The 20,167-nt window shown below is 40.5% G+C and overlaps 1 protein-coding gene across 1 annotated transcript in view; it reads left to right on the top strand.

Moving 5' to 3' along the window:
- Positions 1-7,320: 7,320 nt before the first annotated feature.
- The window catches only part of NEDD4 (NEDD4 E3 ubiquitin protein ligase), a 51,352-nt gene continuing 38,505 nt past the window's right edge, over positions 7,321-20,167 (top strand). The window contains exons 1-4 of the mRNA XM_059858302.1: positions 7,321-7,431; positions 17,221-17,294; positions 18,786-18,864; positions 19,990-20,028. Of these exons, the coding sequence (XP_059714285.1) occupies positions 7,387-7,431; positions 17,221-17,294; positions 18,786-18,864; positions 19,990-20,028 (237 nt within the window). The 5' untranslated portion in view covers positions 7,321-7,386. The remainder of the gene's footprint in view (positions 7,432-17,220; positions 17,295-18,785; positions 18,865-19,989; positions 20,029-20,167) is intronic.

Here is a 20,167-nt window from a genome sequence, read left to right on the forward strand (position 1 = left end):
AGGATCTGAGTGCCTTTGTTACTGATTTTGTAACAAACCAACACCTTCTAGTGCATAGTTAACATTACCTGATGAAATTGCAAATCTTTCCGTTTCTTTTGTTTTTCCTACCCAACTTGTTAAAAAATGAGGAAGGGGTGACATACAATCTCAGGAAAGCCAGATTAATTAAGTCAGAAGTGAACTGAGAACATGGAAACAATTGTTTAGAAAGCATTTAGTGCTAAAAAGACAGCTGTTTCTTGCAGATTACAGTGTTTAAATACCCCAAATAAGAGACTGTCTTGATATAATGCAGAATACATAACTGAATTATTATAGTTCGTGATAGGTCATAACATTTCTGCCATGTGCTTTGGATATGTAGGAAATATCCTACTAGTGATGTAAATACTTGAAATGTGTTGGAACATTTGCATATCTGTTCTCCAATGGCTTTGTCGTGCCTCCTCCTGAGTCTGTTCTTCCTGGGCCTGCCTACCCATTTTCTATATCTGGTAATACCTCAGTTCTGAAATCATTAAAAGGCTCCATTTTTGTCCCTGTGGCTCATCTTTTCTCTGCTGTCAGCTTCCTTTTAAATAAACTGCTTTTATATGGATTGTGTTAAGTTATGTATCATTGGAACTTTGCCTATCCACACTACCTAATTAGATGATGCCTCTTAGAATAAAATTTCAGTGGATCTCAAGCTGCTGGTTCAAGTAATGTTAGCAGTATGCTACTGATCCAAAGCATATGCTGCTGTTTGTGGAGGGGGGTTTTGAGTCAAATGTTAAAATTGTACTTGAAAAGGTACAATTGGCCCAAGGACTGAAATGAGCCTCAGCAGCTTGTGAGCTTCATTTTAACCTGTCTATGCATGCAAGGGGCCACTTTTTGATGGAACTATTTTTAAAGCTGACAATATATTATACCAAATAAGCTAAATGTGCTTTTAAAGCCTTCATATGTGGTGAAGGTAGTTAAAAGAAGATACATAGGAAGCTGAAAATACAGTTTTATTTCTTCAGGGGTTGATAGCCTTATGTTCACTTATTAACTTGTTGGTAGTGGATTTCCATGATGACTAAAAAGAACAGGGTATTACCTGACTGCTGCTGGAGCTGAGTCCATCGGTAGCCTCAGGTTTTTGAAGCACTGTGTGGAGGAGGTAGCTAGTGGGAATCAAGAGAAGCTGCTGTCCCTGCAGCCTTCCTCAGGTAGCCAACCTACCTATGGCTTCAAAGCAGTACTTCTCAACATACTTACTTTAGAGAACTATTGGGCTCTCTTTTTGTTTCTAGTATGGATGGGAAAATACAGCACTGTAACTTATTCTACATTATAAATTAACTGATAAGGACTTGGTCGTCTTCTTTCTCCTATCAAGAATACCCTTGAGTGTTCTATTTGCCTGCTCTGTATCAGTACTTCAAAAGGACACTTATTCCAAGGGCTATGATAATCATTTCCCAGAGGGATCATGCCCAAATCCTCCTTGCTCTGAGACAAGAGGCATTTTGAAATGTGTTGTTTAAAAAGCTGTGTATAAGCAATGATTAATTCTGACTAGAAAAAAAAAAAAATCTCCTTGATTCTATTTCAAATTGCTTTGAAAAATTAAAACCATCTTTCCTGCTACATATGTACAGATGAGAATGATGATGAAGTGCCTTTGTCTAAGAGTCCTTGCTCAAAGGTTCTTGGTTCTTGCCCCAAAAGTATAACTAAAATCTGCTCTGACAAGGATTAATTGTGGACAGCAAAACTGACACAAGGGTCTAAAATGGCTGTCTCTGAAAAAGCAAAATGGCAGATCTCAGTGCTTACTAATAAGGAATTGCTGGAGACCTGTTATGAATTATCTGAGATGAACTTTTTATCAAAAACAGTAGCTGTATAATAATATAAGGATATTTACATTTCCCTTTGTTTTGGCAGAGGTAATACTCTAATCATTAATAAATATCATTTTACAGCATGCACAAAGCTCTACATTCTTGTCAGTCAGCCTGGTTTTTAGGAGTACCTTCTTGTGGGATTACTTTCTATGCCAGCCAGACCTGAAGATATGTGGACATTTCTTGGATGGTGTGCTATTAAGGGTAGTTTGGTATTATTGGTAATTAATTCCCAGTGACAAAACTTTCAAGATCATTGGAAGCCAATCAGTGGACGGAGGATAACGCATTGAAAATCTGTGTACTCAAAAGTATTTGAACATTAAAAACACCTCAGAAGTAATTCAAACCAACTTATAACTGCAATTATTTACTATTCTCATTTTCCTAATGAAATAAGAGAGAAACACTATAAGAAGGAACATCTTGTGTGAAACTGAGATGTGGGAAGATGAGAGTGCATTAGTGATGTTCAGTCACACACCATATCAGAACACAGCTTCTCCTGGTCATAGCAATGTTTTAGGCACTGGCAAAGAGGATATGGCACATACTACTTCATACACATATGGAGAAGGATACTCTCAAGGTATTTAAAGAAGAAAAGCCCAAATATGTAATCCCTGGAAAGTTCTTACTTCTCTAACATTGCGATGGGTTGAGCTGTTAGCAAAAATATCCATAAGTAGTGTGTTAAACATGGGATTACTGGTGGATAATTAATCTGGGAGCAGTTGACTGGAGCTCATCACTTCAGGGTTTCTGTTCTGGCAGCTCTCCTCCCCCTCAAGCTGAAAATAGAGAGAAAAAGATGACATCTGAGTGGTGGTGATTCAGACAAGTGTTTACCATTTCATTCAAATGCATATGCACAAAACAAGTATGACATTCCACCTCCACTATAGTTGCTCTTCCTACTATACAGGTTTGCTCATCAAGACAGAGATATTTCCAAAAGAAATTGGTTGTAAACTGTTATACAAGTCACAAAAATTAGGAAAAACATTTTTTATATCTTTCTCTTCAACCCTGTGAGAGTTGGAGAGCTCAGCATCTTTCCTGGGAGGAAGGGAAGAAGGGAGCTGGCCCAGAGCAGGTGTTGGTGCCTGGGGAACATAGGCCCACGCTCGGAGAGCAGTGTTAAATTTTGTCTGTAGGTTGTCCTGGAAAGGAGCTACTTGAGCAGAGAATTTCTGGTTCACATCTGGTCTGCCCCTGGGTGACGGTCACGCCTCGCTGTCATCCTGCAGGAGCGAGTAGAGCTGCAGGGGGCAGTGGCTTGGCTTCAGGCAAAGCACATGTATCCAAACAAGGATATGTTTCTTTTAAGGGAAAGAAGAAAAGCTAAGGGAAACAGAACCTGTGACTTTGGAGAACTGAGAGTGAAAAGGAGTAGGAAGAGGCTGATGAAAACCTGCAAATGAGCTAAAAGCAGCCCAGTTGCAATGCAACTCGGAGACAGCTGCCAGCCTGGAGCGACTACCAGACTGAAGTCCTTGCTTACAAATTATAAGCCTTCATGTTTGGATCAGTCTTGCATCTCGTTGTCATGGTGTTTGAAATCAGTATTAATTGCCAGGATCTAGTCTGCATTTAGCAGTAAAGCCAACAAGTGTTAAGCCTTGGGCTCTTAACTACATCTCTACATTAGTCCCTTTACTGAGACATTGCCTTAATAGTAAAGAAATTGAGATTATTAGGATACCAATAAGTGTTTACTTCTCTTAGTCATAGCAATGACTCATGACCAATATAATTTTTTTCTATTAATTCCCTGTTGTACACAGTTTTCCATTTACCTATCACTGTGACATTGTGAGTGGTTCATAACATTTTCTATTGTATGACTCAGTAGAACAAAAGACAATAGGACAAAAATCTGTTTCTGCCATTTGCATCTGGTTTTTCGGTTTTGTTTTGATTTTGGTTTTTTGTTTTTTTGTTTTTGTTTTTGTTTTTTTTTTGGGTTTTTTTGGGGGTGGTTTGTTGGGGGTTTTTGGTTTGTTTTATTTAGTTGCAGTTAAAATTACTTCTATTCCTTTTGTTTAAAGGAAGGCCGGCAAAAATAATGTATCCAGTTTGATTTGAAATCCTCTGTAGCAAAAGTGTATCCTACATTTAATACGTTAAAACATACTTTGCTGTTACTTGATGTCCTAGCTTTTATCACTTAACCATCACTAAAGTTAACATATATTCTTAAATCAAAGGCTATTGTGATAATCCTTTACAATTCTGAAACATCCTTTATCCACATTATTTCTTCCTTTAAAAGCAAACACTGCTTTGTTGTTTTTTTTCCAAAGTAATTCAGTATTATGGTGTACAGATTCTCTTTGGCCTAGGAAAAGCATTTATGATAAAGAAAGAGACAAACCATATTAGCATAAATGTATACAAAATTCAAGCCATAAATTGGATCTATGAGGATGAATGCCTTCAGCTTAGAGGTGGAATTTTTTAAAACTTTGTAAATTTTTGATCTTTCACTGGACTGAAGGTTAATTTAGATGGCAAGAGAAATCATATTTGTTACCAGATAAGAATTCACTGTTAGGATTGGCTAATGAGGTAAAATATTAACAGATTTTTAATGGTATGGATATACAAAGTGTTCCATTGCACTTACATGATGCAAATTCAGGTTTTTCTCTGCAACTGAAAATCAATTATTTGATTTCAGAATAGCTCTCTTCCACTAATAGTTTGTAACAGCATACCACCATAAAATATTAAATGCTGGAGATATATATCTAACATAAGTACTGAATGTTTGTTAACAACCATATTGTGGTTTATGTTCCCTCATTTTTAAGCAAAATAATAATTTGGGTGAAGTGATAGATATCTTGCTGGAATATTGGAGATAACTATTGATCCCACTGAAAATGCACATAGACCTTACCTTAATATATGGATGCCTCTGGGTATCAAACCCAGAAACAAAACTTCTGTGTTTCGGACCTGTTCATAGCAGGTCATCTGCTTATGGATTTGGGCATTGACTAACTAACGCCTGTTCTCAGTCAGTGGTCTTCCCACACAAAAAATGAGTCAGTGCTGTGTTACTCTGCTACTTAAAAAATGTAATAAAACAAAATGTGTATGTTAATGTCCTGTTATAAGTTTCAAAAGGGCATTATTTTAAATTTCAAAGTTATTGAAATGACACATTACTTAAAATTTAATGTTTGAGTTTGGATGTCCTACAAAAAAAACCCAATAAGTAGTGCACTAATAGAACATTTACAATAAAACCTTTATTAAACAGGACTTTGGGATGCTTCTTCTTATAACCTTTACTGTACAAAAAAGATGAGACTGAGACTGCAGAAAGGCAGGCAGAGCTCTGGCTAGTGACAGTAATAATGTGTACTAAGATATTTATAGGGAGAAATAAAAGAGTATCTTTTAATAGACTACAATTATGAAAAAAAATTAACAAAAAACCTCAGCTGTGAGCTTCTGGGGCTCTGATGCTTTTTCTTTGACTTGGTTTGTACACTCTAGCAGAGTATGAGACAGCACTGCAAAACCCAGTGTTCGTGTTTGACAGCCACAAACCCACGTGCTTTTTCTAGCAAGTTGTAACAACAATTTACTAAACAATGTTATACTCAGTCCCAGAAAAAAACTGGACCTGGAAGTCATGCCTGTTGTAACTTGGGCAGATTTTCCTTCCTTGGCTGTTACCCAGAAACTTCAATTTGGACACACCTCTAAACTTGTGCTGGAAGGCTGATGTAGGCAAAGCTGAGCCAAAGGAATTGGAAACTTTGGGTATTCAGAGGGTCTATTCAGAAACAGAAGAGGGCTGTTTATTTTGAAATACCCAAAAACTTTTCCAGGTCTTATTTTCCAAATTGTCTTGATGTTGTCTCACAACATTGTTTCCCTGAGTAAATCTACCAATTCACATGAAGCCACTTGCCCAAATGCCACTTTGTTTGTAAGACACTCACCTCAATTTTCATAGCTAATACCCTACACAGATTTTGGGACATGCACAAACTGATGTTGATATTGAGACTGTTTCCTTGGAGCAGCTGGTTAGCCTCTGGAAGCAGGACATTAGTGTGTGTGTGTGTGCTAATGGGCACAGGCTTGCCTGAGTCTTTCTGAGGAGGTGTTACCTGCGTGTTCTGTGGCCTGCCTGGGGCACAGTCCAAAGAGCTGAGCCTGGGTCTGTGTTTGTTTTGGAAAGGCAAGAGTTTCTCATCAGATCATGATGGCAGAAATAGGTCACTCAGGGCGCGAGGGGCCAGGTTTGATCAGTTGAAAGGTGACGAAAGCCCCTGGTTCCTTGCCAGTACAGGTGCTACTACATTTGTTTGTTGTTAGCAACCAGTGATTTTCAGCATGTTCATCCTAAGAGGGAGGTATGTTCTCTGCACTCCCAGACTGTGCAGTGCCTGGAGGAGTTTGGCCTAAGCTTGCAGTAAGGCTTATGGTTACAAAGCTCAGACTAAACCATTTTATTTACAGCTTTTTAGGAACAGCTCTTGCTGTTGTCCTCTGCCTGCTGGAAAGATGGATGGTCAGGGAGGGATTCCTGAGGGATTGAGTCACAGGCTTCCATGGGGGGCAAGCAGATATTTTTTCTTGAGAAAAGTCTTGACAATCTCATCGTTTTGATTTCAGACGTAGCTTTTACAGTTTATTTTTTTCTGTCCTCTGGCAATCTCCTTGCTTGGATGTTATGTCAGGTCATCTCCTCACACAGCTGGGACTTCCTTCCTCCTCAGAGCACCCTGGAAGGCAGCACTGCCTCATCCTGGCAGGGAAAGTCCTTTTTTCCTCTCAGTTTTCCCTAAATTTTTGCTATTTCAGGTTCCCTGAGTACGAGGGGTTAGGCAAGAGCTCCATAGCTCGGGCCTGGCCCTCAGAGGTGCAAAAATAATCTCAAACTGCAGCAGGAGAGGTTTAAGTTAGACATTCGGAAGAATCATAAAAAGGGTGATTAGATACTGCCCAGGGAGGCTGGTAGAGTCACCGTCCCGGGAGGTGTTTAAGGAAAGACTGATCACTTGGGGCCATGGTCTAGCTGACATGATGGTGTTCGGTCATAGGTCGTACCCGTTGATCTTAGGGGTCTTTCTCAACATAATCGATTCTGTGATTCTGTAAAGAAAGACCTCGACAGCGTAAACCACCAGGGAAAATTTTAGAAAGGTGGCGTTATCCCGCCGCGGCCCTGGGCAGGACTGCCGAGGAAGGCAGGGCGGAGCACGGCGCGGCTCCCGCGGCGCCCTGAGGGGCGGTGGGGCTGAGGGCGGCGGCCGCGCGCCCCCTCAGGCTGCCCGCGCGGCGCGTGTCTCCAGGCGGGGCGCAGAGAGGGAGCCAATCGGAAGGCGCTGCCGGCACACGGGTGGGCGGGACCAAAGCTCCGCGCGCCAATCAGACGATGGGGAGAGGCGCAGGGCGGGGCCCGAGGCGGGCACAGGGCGGGGCCCGGGGCGGGGCGTAGGTAAACACGGCGGCGGGGGGCGCACGCCGTGCGGCCATGGCGGCGTCTCCTGCGGAGGTGCTCGGGCTGCCGGGCGAGGAGGTGAGCGAGGCCCCGGGCCGCCCCCCGCTGCCTTCTCCGCGGAGCCGGGCGGCGGCTTCTCCGCGGGGCTGAACCCCCTGCGGGGCGGGTATTCCCTGCGGACCTGCTGCGGTGTGGCGCGGGGCGGGGGAGCGGGGTGAGGTGATGGAGGGGGGGTTCCGGCGGGATCGGCGCCCCGGTGCCGGCTGCCCTGCGCCCCGGCCCGCCGTGAGGTGGCGGTTGCCGTGCCGTCTAGCACCGGCATTCTTGTCTTCTCCCAGTGGAAGCTGTGGAGCCTCCTCTATGGACGGAGGTATCCGCGTGCGCTCGCAACTTCCTCGTGACGGAGTGAAGCGGGATTTCTTCTCCCCCCGCTCTCTTCCCGGTACCGAAGAATCGCGCCTTTGTTCCGGGCTTTGTCCCAGGCGGTGTGACAGGAGCCGTGCGTGATTAGAGCGGTACAAAAGGTAGAGCGGTGCCTGAGCGATGGGGCTCATCCCAGCATTGCCATTAGCGGGAGTGTGAAAACCTGTCTGCGTGTCGGTGTTTTTTTGCAATAAACCTGTGGGTGACTGAAAGTGACTCCTGCAGTGGCCTCTGTCCTCAGGTCGTAGTTCCTGAGCACGTGGATCTTTTGGAAGGTGGCTGGGGCTGGTGTACCTGTTACTGGGTGTAAGTGGCAGACAGGTGGGGGTGGCTGTTGCATTGTAACCGAGGCTTGTGCGTGGGCCGGAATATTATGGAATAGTTAACTTTATCAAGAAGAAGGAAAGTCAGGGTTTTTTTTTAATTGCAGATGCAGGAAGACTAAAAGCAGTATCTCTGAAAGCTGTTTGGTGACCTGTGTGAAATGTCAGTAATGTTGTCTTTGAGCCAACAGGATATTTTACCGAGATCATCTTTGATCAGTTCTTTTTTGTTTTCAGGCAGTGATGGTCTCTGTGTCAATGCCTACTTGTTGCATCCATAATAGGGATTTGGTTTGTTAAAGCTCTAAAATACTATTCCTTTTCTTGTAAGCATAACTCTCTTTCTCAAGTTGTCCTTTATTTCTGGAGAAGTAACTAAAAAGCTCTTGAATGACTTTTTTCTTCATCTTAGTATTTGAATTACATAGGATTTCTAATACAAAATTAGCACTCCATACTGCAAGGGTTGCATAACACTTCCTTTTGCAAGATCCTGTTTTCATTTGCTAGTAATTTTCTGAGGCTGTGTAGTTGTACTAAAAGATTCCATGCCTTAGGCTCTCTACTTTTACATTGTTAAGCTTTGTTCAGTTTAGCTGCTTTGTAGCCTCCATTGCTATGGTGAAAATGTTTTGAAAAATCTGCTTAAAATGTAACAATTCTGATCTTCCCTCAATCTTTTTGAGCATAAATATATTCCTTTGGAACTGGGGGAAGGATGGAAAAGCATGTAAAAAATCCATTAGTTCTAATTTCTTCTGTAATTCAAAAGCTTAGCCAAACTTTTTCAAGTGACATATGTGAAAAGTGCAGTTTGTTTATGGTCAGAGACTTTAATATTCAGTGAGTACATACTGATTTGTGTGTAAAGTTATCTCTATAGTTTTTGTGTGAGATTCTGCATGCACAAATGTCAAAACAAATGATCTTAGGGTTACCAGAAAACTGCTCTGCTGGCTGCTCTTGCCTAGGATACAAGAATGGAAAACAGAGTTCTCCCTCCATGGATGGTCTTTTTTCTGTCCTCACAGAGTTTAAGTCTGGAAGATTGTGTACACAGAAGCACAAGAAAAACACAGTCAGAAACCCAAGTCATATTGAAAGTATCATCAAGGACTTTTCTGTTGTCCCCCCACATTGTTTTGCAGTCTTGTCATAGTTTGTCTGCACACTGCTGCTTTCCCAGGGCTGCTCTGGGGCCTGTTCTGCAAGATGGATTGGCTTTGGGTGTAAATCAGAATTGTCTAGTAAAAGAAGGCAATGTTATCTGCAAAGCCTCTTGTTGCAGCTTTTGGGTATGATCCTATGGTAAATATAATAATTATAAATAAATTGTCATTCAGGAAGGCAGGCGAGGAGAAGTTGGTGTAATTGTTGAGGCAGTTGAATGCCGTATTAGTGTGGGTTCCATCACAACTCAGGTAAGGCATTTATGACAGATTTCTTTGTTAATGGTATCTTAATTACTTGGACTCAATAAAGGATTGCTAATATGGTGTTGCTGACACAAAAAGAAGCTGGTATAAAAAAGAAGGTGTAATTGAGGTTATTGTGTATACAGTGGGTTTGTGCATATGCTGTATGTAGGTATGTGAGTTGCAGTGCCTGAATCTAGCAGTTGCAGTTTTCTTTAATTTCTCTGGTTCAGTTTTTCTTCTGTAAAAGTATCCTGTCACCCACGGGACTTTTGGCTTAGTTGAGTATTGAAATAATGAGCACTAGTAAGGTCAAAGTGGAAAAAACAATAGTTCTGTATTCAGAGCAAGGTCTTAGCAGTAGAAAAGTAGATCTCAAATGGGATGGAAATAAGAACAACATGTTTCTTTTTATCACCCTAGTAACTTTTTTAAAGGGGAAAGGAATGCGATAAAATGTATTTCCTTCTTCCCAGCAGGTCCGACTCCTCTCCCAGCGCTCTCTGCTGCGGGCTCCTTGGAGCCGTCGGTGGAGCAGCCTGAGGCGTGGCCCGTGCTGTGCGAGCCCTGCCTGCCCCGCCGGGCTCGGTACATCTTCCTCTGAATGCAGGGCAGGTGCTGGGTGACACGCACAGGAGCACACTGACACAGCTGCTCCTGCTTTTCTTTGTCACAGCAGGGCTTTGGAAGAGGGGCTTTCTCATACAAAACTTTCAACGTGTTAAGGCTTGGATTTCTGTAGGTTAATCACTTTGATCAAGCATTTTCTAACGAGGTATTCACTTCCATTTGCTTTTTTTTTGGTGACAGTTGACTGCAGTACTAAATACAGAGGTGTCTATCAGTAATTATGGAATGCTCTTTCAAAGACTGAAGGAAGAATTGTTGATATCTTAGTTTAGCTAATGCACTGTTATTTCTTTGGTTACAGAAGGAATTAATTTTTTTTCAGTGGTTTGCTGTGTTAAAAATGTAATTTTTAGAGAGTTGTCTGGTATCTATTTCTGTTTTCTATTATAATACCTGCTTGCACTGCAGGGCCTTTGGAATTGGCATTCAGTAAAACAACACTGATTGTCTATATACAACATGTCTTTTGTAGTTTAATGTACAGATGTCTGTATGTCAAAGTTCCTACACTCCCAGCCTGAATCAAAGACTTCTTTTTTTGTTTAGCTCTTTTTATGTTGCCCAGATAACATTCTAAGTTAGATAGGTTTTTACATCTTTTATATCTATTATGTGGGGTTGCTTTCAGGGATGAAACTAGAAATGGGAACTTCTCACAGGCAAAAATACACTTCCTACTTGCAGGCATTTGCCATTTCAGCTTGCTCAGTCACTTGAGACCTGTCCTGTGTAGAACAAGCATTCTTGTTTACTGCAGGTTGCCTAAGATTTCTCATAGGCATATGGCATTTCATTCTGGAAAGCTTTAGATATATTATTATGTTCCTTTAGGATCTACTACTGGAGTAGGTTGTTTATGGTTATTTAGCTTGTAGTTGGTGAACTGAATGTCTAGGATGCATGGTTTGTCTTCTCAGCTTCTGCACACCTTACCCCACAACTCTTCTCATATTGCTGTCTTTTGAAGGTGATGCTGATGAGTAGAAACATTTCAGACATGACTTCAGAGACTGGCATGGACTCATCTGCTTTTGGATTGCCTCTGACAAAGCCAGTAATGTTGTTTGGCTCCTTGGTGCCTGAGCTGGAGCAGCCCAGTGCTTCTGTACCTGTTCAAAGCCTTGTACAGTGCCTCTGTACAAGGTGTATGCAATATCTGACTGTTCTTATGCAGGCACTCGGACAGAAAAAGCAGACATTCGTGTCTCTGGGCTTTAGAAAGGCTCTCAGTTTTTTCTAGGCTGTGAAGGACTTTACCAAGGCAAGGCATTGTAGTCTTGAGAGGTTTCCTGATTTGGTTTGGAGTTTGCTTGCATTTTTTTGAACAGCAGTGTAATTTCTCTAGATCTGGTGGTTTCCAGAAGCTATTTTATATCCCTCTGTTTGTTTCCTGTTGTTTTTGTAAAGTCTTTCCTTTACACGAAACTAATAAACACTGAGTGGGACTGTTATGGACACTGGGTTGCACATGGTGAAAAAGTGTTTGGTAATTGGTTGGGGGGTTTTGGATTTTTTAAAATTCTGTTGACAAATTGGTAACTCCATTAATGGACTTCAGTTGTCTTGAATCTCTTCCTTCATTTGTAGTCAAATGCAGTTGTTAAATACAATCTGTAGTGACAGCCAGCATTTCTTAATGGATGAGACTTTTGCATTTATGAGCAGAAAATGCTCACATGGTACAATTAAATTCTTCTAGTAAATTACTAAGACTGATCTGTAACAGGCAGGAGGAAGTTAATGACTCATTATGTTTAAAAGATCAATTAATGTAGTTTTGTAATAGGAATCTTTGTGAATCTAAAACTTTGTTTTGAAATTTCTTCAAAGAAAAATAGTTCAGCTCTGTTGGGCACTGTAGAGGGGACAGTGTTCTCTGGGTTGTGAAGCAGGAGTCAGATGGGAAAGTGTCCTTCCCGTTTTCCATCTCCTGGTGAAATGAAGTGATGATGCTAAAAAGGACTTGCTATCATTTGGATGTCACCTAACACGTATGGCTGCCTCACTTGAGAGGTCTGATTATTGCAGGAAGTATTTTCTCCACCTAAGGCTCCCCATTCTGTGGCAAATGCTTTCTTTCAAATGAGTACTATATGCAGACATGATATGAATCTTAAGAAAGCTTTAATATATAGTTCTTGATATTGCCAGAATCTTTAAAGCTGATGCTGCTGTACTGTTTTGTTGTTGTAATAAGCTTTGGTGCTCTTATCTTGGCTTCAGTGGTAGTTGATTCTTGACCTATCTAACAGGAACAAAAGAATAACAGGATGTTATTGCCTAGAGGAATTGTTTACTACCAAGTGTTCTCTGTTAGACCACTCAGTCAATTTTATGTTGGCTTCCTCAAAAAAAAGCTATCTAGTAGTCCAGTAGATACTACCACTTTATGTTTCACATTAAATTAACCATCCTGGCTTTGGCTGTAGTCATCAGTATGTCACCATTTCTTGATCTGTGCCTTTTTTCTCACCCTTTCATCCTGCTTGAGTTTTTCTTCTGTCTTCTGCTCTTTCTTGGACTTCTGTCACTAAGGCAGGACTCATTCTCTCAGTTGTCTTTGGTGTTATTTTCCTACCATGTGAATTTGGAAAGGATGGGGGTGAGAATGAACAGTTTGTTAATACCTGTCCTTTGTAATTATTGACTGGAAATGACTGTAAGCCAGGCAAGACCCTTCCAGTTTCAAGGTTGTGAACAAGTTTTGAACTCATTATAAGGTTGAAATGTCTTTTCAAGTCCTGTGTTCATGTCCAAAATGAACAGTTCAAGAATGTCTCATCTTAATGTATATTCATTGAACATAGGTAGTTTCATAGTGACTTTTGTGGAATGAAACTGTCTTCTTCTGCAAGTGCCACTTTATTAGTTTGACACTTGCTTTGCTACTCTGAGAACACATTTTACTGCTATTTGAAGGCATACATACAAAGAATTTCTGTTTTATTTGTTCAAAGAATCACAAGCTGGAAAGCATTGCCTTTAAAGCTTTAAGTTACTGATTGTCAACATACTGGCTCAGAAACCTTCTATTTCATCCCTTGTTACACAGTATCTGTTAGTAAATAGATTAATTGTTAGAGATGGTGAAAATGGTGTGGTTTAGTAGTCCCAGCTATTTTGACTAGCATCTTGAACATGTACTTTAGAATATACTAATATGGTTAACAATAAAGTAATGATAAAACCTGGAAGTTGATAATAAGATAACTATCTTGCTGACTCAGCTTGGAAAAGGATGTTTTGTCTCACTTAATCAGACCAAGACGTTTGGAATAGTTTAGACTCTGTATGTCTTAACCTTATTCCCCTACCCCATAGCTTTAAAATACTATATAACCCCTAAAAACAATTTAAGCCTGAATTTGTTGGGAGTGGCCTAACTGATACAGACTGTGTGCAGCCACTTCCTGGCAGATTCAGTAGTTTTAACAATATTTCTTCTATTTCCATTTGCTGTTTTTACCTGATTCATATTGGGTTACTTACATTCTCAGAGAGAACAGCTTAACAGTTCAGTTTTGACATTATTGTATTCTTTTTTTTGTTTGTTTGTTTTGCCTCCAGCCTCGGGAATGGCTGGCAGTCAGAAGTTGTCAAACGAAGCTGAACGTCCTTGTTCCATCTGTACAAACAATCCCTGTGCAAGGCTGTGCCCAGAGCTGCTGCCTTTGAGGGCTGTTGTGTGCATGTCTGTGTTACAGAGCAGCTGCGTACGAGGGCACTAAACCTGGACAACACCCTGTGTGTGCAAAGCAGCAGGGGATGCTCAGTTTCTTTAGCTGTACAGACTGAATAAATTCAGATTGACCTGTTCAGGTTAATGTCAGGACTGCAGAAGCCTGGGTAGACATATCCCGGAAGAGACTCTTGAGGAGATAAATTGGGCGGAGAGAGCACTCTTAGATAAACTGCAGTGCTGCTAGGCATTGCTGGTGTGTTCCTGTTTACTGGCTAGGTGCCTGTCCCCTCCTCTGCCACCAGAACCACTGGAAGCATGGCAGTGGTGTAAAAGAGTAGCAAGGCAAGCTTGAGAGTGTCTTTAGTTATTTGGAAGAGTAAAGGTACAGGCTGCAGCCTGTGTATTTTTTGGATTACAAAAACACTCATGTTGCAGCTGCCTGTGAATTTACAGGAGTTACTGATACACAGGTTTTTTTAATGAGGCTATGAAGGAGGCCATTAAGGATCTCCTGAGCAAAGGTGAATGAAGAGGATGAGGTTCAAAAATTGCCTTTCAAACCATGAAATTTTGATTTTGATTCTGTTCCTGGTGGGTGCCAGAATCAAGTATCCAATGCTTTGTCTCCATGCAGAGCTTGCATGGCCTAATTTCTGTCTGCATGAAATGAGCTTCAAAAGGTGCTGGAGCTCTTTGGCTGTTCACTGCTTCGTGGGATCAGTGTGTTTGTGGCAGCTTTTTTGAGCTGCAGCAGCAGTTGCTCAGTAATTCTGCCATCAGTGAGTGAGGAGGAAAGGCCGTAGGGTCACAGCGCTGTATCCTGTCAGCAGGCTTTGCCTCTTCAGGATGTGTGGGGTCACAGCATAATGGCTCCTTCCCGTGTCAGGCCCTTCTGCTGTGTTTGGATCAAGCTGGCTGAATTTCCCCTGATGCTCATTGCACACTGGCCTGACCAGAGGATGGGGAACCTCGTATGTTGCAATTCTGTCTTGCCCTTGCAGGTTGGAAAGGAAGAAGTGGACCCTTAAGTGTCACCTATCAGTTTAAAAAAACCAAAAAGGGGTGTGGTGGCTTTTGGCAGAGAGAGTGGTTGAAAAAGTGAAAGTGAAAATGGAGATTTGTTGGGAAGATTGTTGTGAGCAATTCAGGATTTTTTTAACTGTTTCTGTTAATCTAGGAAGGTATTTCTGTGGGACATACCTTTTCATACCTTCATGGTGGTTTGGTTAGTTGCTCTGCTCAGCTAACTAAAATGCTGTAGCTGTCCTAGTTTGGCACTGACCCCAAATAAATAATAACCTTTCTTTCAGCAAGGCATGTTTTAATCAACCTTCAGCATGCCAGCATTGGGTTTGTGGCTTCTAGTGTCCTGAGGCAATGTGCAGAGCAATTTGTGTTTCTGGAAAATAGCTTTCATATCTCTATTATGATACAAGTAAACAAACCATGTGATTAAGCCAACTTTAAAATCTCAGGAGCGTGGATCCTATTCTGGGATCACCCCTGTATGGACTACATTGATGCACTAAGCCTGACTCTGGGATGCCTGTGCCCAAAAGCATCTAATTGTCTTTGCTTTTCTCATGCTTGAATAATGGAGCAAATCTCGTGGTCTAAGCAACTGAATTCAGAGACAAGAAAACTTATTTGTCTTATAGGGCTGTGTGTCCCACATCAGCATTGGCTCTTGGTCTTTTTCTGAGAAGGAAAAGGTGGGGTTGTTTGTCAAGCTGATTTCTGTCAGCTGGGTCCCATGGGCTGTGACTGAGGACCATCCTCCTGCTGGAAAGGGGGTCAGGGTGCTCTGGTGCAGTGCAGAGGTGCTCAGGGAGAGGGGAAATGCACACAAGGGACTCTTGAATCATCACAGAAACTCACTGATGTTGAATGTCACTGAAGCCAAGTAGTTGGTAGAAGATAAATTGGACGTTGTGTTAGAATGTAAGATGGGTGGAGATGTTGGGATATTTGTCATATATAAAAATGTTAACAAATAGCTCTTCTTAATTTGAGGCCAGCATAGTTTTTTACTTATGTTTTCTTAAATCTGGTCAGTTCTGTTGTTGTCATAAAACACATGATAATGTTATGTACCTTAAAAGCCTGGTTGTGATGAAGGATTTTGAAAGCTCAAGCCACTTTCAAGTGGTCAGTGCTGGGAGGGATAGTCTGTTGGTCTTCCTTTTCTGAGCTCTTAGAGTTTCCAGTAGGAGACAATTTCCTTTGAGGTGAAGGCCGGAGATAGACTTGTGGCTTGGCTGGAATTGACTTGGACAATTGATTGTTTTGTCAGTGGGTGGACATTGTAGATGTTCATCTCAGCTCCCAGGCAATCACCTCTGACTGTAGAGGGTGGGAGAAACTTGCTTACTTGCTCACTTATTTAGTGGTCTCAGTTTTACATTTTTGGCCAGCAGTTCCTGCCTCAGTATTAGGATGCAGTTCTCTCCATTAGCGTTAAGAACCATTCCAGTTGGGGTTGGTTGGGGAGTCTAGCCCTGTGGTTATACAGGAGACCAATGATTAAAGCATTCTTAGTGTTTGCTAGGAGTCTCCTTTAGAAAGCACTTCCAATAGTATGTGGAATTCAGGAAGGCCCCAGGGAGAGCATCTACTGCTTCACCCACTGTTCTTGTGTCTGTTTAACTCCTTAACCTAGACTGGATCAGCTTTCCTCACAAGTGTCTCTGGCCTACCATCTCCTACAAACAGCCCTTCATCTGGAAAGCTTTTTGCTTTCCAGAGAAACAATAATCATTTGTCTCCCTCCTCTGATACGGTCACAGCTGTTGGGAATTTTTTTTCCCCTCTTGAATTCAGTTCCTTATCAGATGAGCCATGTAGAACTGTGCAGCTGTATTAATTAACAGGAGAAGTGCAATTACTTCTGTCACTCCTGTGAAGCTAATTTGTACAATGTGTAATTAAAATATTTTTTTGTTTCTTATAAAACTCATTCCCTGCTGGCAGGTCATATCAGTAATCCTGATATTTTAAGTATGACCTCTCTGTGCTGTTTACTAAAAATAGATGCAAGAATTTTTTGTTCTTACATTTCTTTCTAGAGTTTATTACTGCTTTATTAATCTATTTTGATAAATTTGATACCCTTTTCATTCTTGCCAGGAAATAAATATTCTCAGGGAAATAACTATTTCCCTCCCTCTGATGCATGCCAAGATACCATTAAGTGAAAACTTCTGTGGTCCATGCAGATTTGTCTGAGTGTTACTGATAGAGCTGTTTCTGTCAGACAAAGTAACTGCATCATTTAATCTGTAGTTTTCAGTGTGAATTCAAAATTATGCCCATAATTTCTTTTAGCTTTATTAATTGAAAATGGACCTGAAAAAGAAATCTGAATGCATCTTGAATATGTTCCTTTGTTTTTAAGGAGAACACACGAATTGTCCGAGTGAAGGTCATAGCTGGAATTGGCCTGGCCAAGAAGGATATCTTAGGAGCCAGGTAAGAACATGCTGTTAATGTATTAAGGGACAGCTGCTTCTTTATTGTCCTTCTACAGCTCTTTAGTTCTCAGTAAATTCTTCTGGGCCTCTTGAAAAAAAGAATCTGAATTCCTTCAACTGGCAACTTTATAAAACTATTAGAGACTATATAAACATGAAGATATCTGCTTTCATGTCCAAGAGTGACTTGGACAATCTTAAGTGTTGGCAAAACAAAGTAGAGGAATGTTTTATTCTCTGCATGATAAAAAAACTCTGCCATGGAGGATAGATCCATGTCTGTGTTTCACTTCAGGTAGGCTGCAGTTAAAATAACTAGAGTTAAAGTAACTAGAGTTTAATTGTAGTCAGAGTTCTCATCTGTGCTTGAAAGACTTGAAATGAGCATAGTAGTAAACACTGGTGGCTGTAAGACTGTTTCAGCTCAAATTATGTGCAGTGGCTAAAAATTTAGCAAAGGAATGCTCAGACTTGTGAGTTGGTAATTGAAATGCTTTTGGGATCTTGTGGAGTTGGCAAGTGGCAGAATGCATTTTGTGCTAAAGCTACTTTTGCTTCTGGCCTTTGTGCAAAGGGTCTAGAAAAGTATTGATGGGTTTAGTACAAGTTCTGCTGTCAGCTGCTTTGGCATATGTGCAGGAATGTTGTTATTTTAGCACAAAATTGCTGTGTGTGACATCAGTTTAGCAATAGAAAAAATTCTCTTGTGAAATTTGTATTTTCCCTGAAGCTAGACAGTCTCCTTTAAATTTTTGTTCATGCACTTTTTTTTTTAACTTCAAGCAAAAAATAGATCAGCTTTTCTCATCATAACTTAAATATGTGAAAACCATATGCTCTTTTACTGTATGGCAGTCTTGGTCACCTTTTGTTAGTACTCTGAGCTATTGAGTGCTCTGTTCATGAAAAGTAGGTATTCATATATGAATATGTTGGGGTTTAGTACCACAGGAAAGGGAAAGGCAGTAGGACATTTTAAGCAGCAATACTGGGGCATTTTCATTTACAGAAAAATTCAGGTTAAACTCAAACTTTGTCAAAATGATAGAACATTTAGTAAAGTTGTTGCATGTTCGAGGAAGTACCTCAAATTCCAGGTGTTCTAAAGTGTTAAGATACTTAATACTTTGAGATTTTTCAGTCACAACTGATTTTTTTTCATGCTTGTCTTGTTGAAATGTGATAGGATTTATTGAATCTGTTCTCCTGAAATAACTGTGAAAGAGGACAGAGAGTCAAATTGTACTGATACACAGAATTGCATAGCTAATATGATCATTATCACTACTAGTGTTTATATTAGTTTTATCTCAAAAACTGTGCAGGAAATGATTGTAATTACAAATGTCTGTGGTATTTGTAAAGTAATTGTAACCCCCTGATTACATAACTGCTATTAATATAAGCCTTTGAAAACATGACTGCTGATAATGGTGACCAAAAAGGGCAGAGAGCAGCATACTACTTGTTTGGTTTTCTTCCCTACCAGTGACCCATATGTGAAAGTGACATTGTACGATCCAGTGAATGGAGCCCTTGCCAGTATTCAGACAAAAACTATTAGAAAGGTTAGTCATCTTATCTGTGTGAGTGTGGTGGGGTTTGTTTGGGGTTTCTGGTATTGTGTTGAGGTTTTTTTTAAAACAGGCTCCAGAGGAAAAGTTAAAACTATAGGAAATGTGAGAATTCATGTCTTTGAGTGAATGGTGGTGTAGAAAGGAGTGTTCCGTGGTCTGCTCAGTTTCTCTGTTTGTGGCATTTTTGTGGTATTTTCTCTTCAGAAATTTTATTGAAAGGTAGAGGAACAACTGAGGAATATAAGGTGAGTACTGATTGAAAACTACGTCATTAATGGAAGTACTGGATTGTTCTCATTTTTCTGAGATCTTTAATGATAGAAGAATCTTTCTTGTTGTACAACTTTTTATCTTTTTATGTGAAAAACACAAACCCAGTTTGTTCTGTTTAAACATCAAATTGCACCACTCACCTGAATCATGATACTACTTGTTTTTCTAGAATTCATGCAGGAAAAAGTCACTACTGCTAACTCAATTTAACTAAAATAAAGAACTGCATATATGAGAAGGAAAGCACTCTTCCAAATTGTTGTTCTCAGATAGTGTCTCTGATTTATGTTATGAGATCACTCATGCATTTTTTTCCTTAAATTTTGATAATTGTTACATTAAACTCTCTTTGTAGCTAAACTATCCATAGTATTTTTTTAAATAATCATAGTTCAAAAATGAGCTGAGCTGAGTGAGTTATGCTGTGTTTGGCCCATCTGTGCCTGGTCTGTGTAGTTTATGTTGCTTAGAGATTTGGCATTTGGTAAAAGAGCTTGCATGTAAGTAAAGTGGGTGTTGAACTGAGAGGAAGGCAGTGATTATTACTGAAGAGACATACTCTAAATTAACTATTTTCAAGTGTCTCATGCACCTTCTATGCATCCATGGCATAGCCAATAGCTCACAATACCTGCATAAATTGTCTCCATTTTGCACTGCATTACACAGTACAAGATTCCTTTGATTTTTACCAGCAATATCAAGGTTAAAGGTACTTTTTTCTGAAGGGGATTGTTACATGGAATAAAATGTGTAATACATCAAAAATTATCTACACTTGTACAGAATTTTCAGTATAACTAATGCTCTCTACTTTTTTTTTTTGTGTTCCTCTGCACATAGTCCTTAAACCCAAAATGGAATGAAGAACTCTTATTTAGAGTAAGTGATTTTTTTTATAGCCTTATTACATGCTGGATATATTACACATTGGGAAAAACTACTCACTACTCTCCTCACTTCAGAACTCTTCCCTAATTCAGAAATAACTCTACAGTTAATGTTCCAAAAGCCTCATAAA

The sequence above is a fragment of the Haemorhous mexicanus genome, chromosome 13 (genome assembly GCF_027477595.1).
Source record: "Haemorhous mexicanus isolate bHaeMex1 chromosome 13, bHaeMex1.pri, whole genome shotgun sequence".
NCBI lineage: Eukaryota > Metazoa > Chordata > Aves > Passeriformes > Fringillidae > Haemorhous > Haemorhous mexicanus.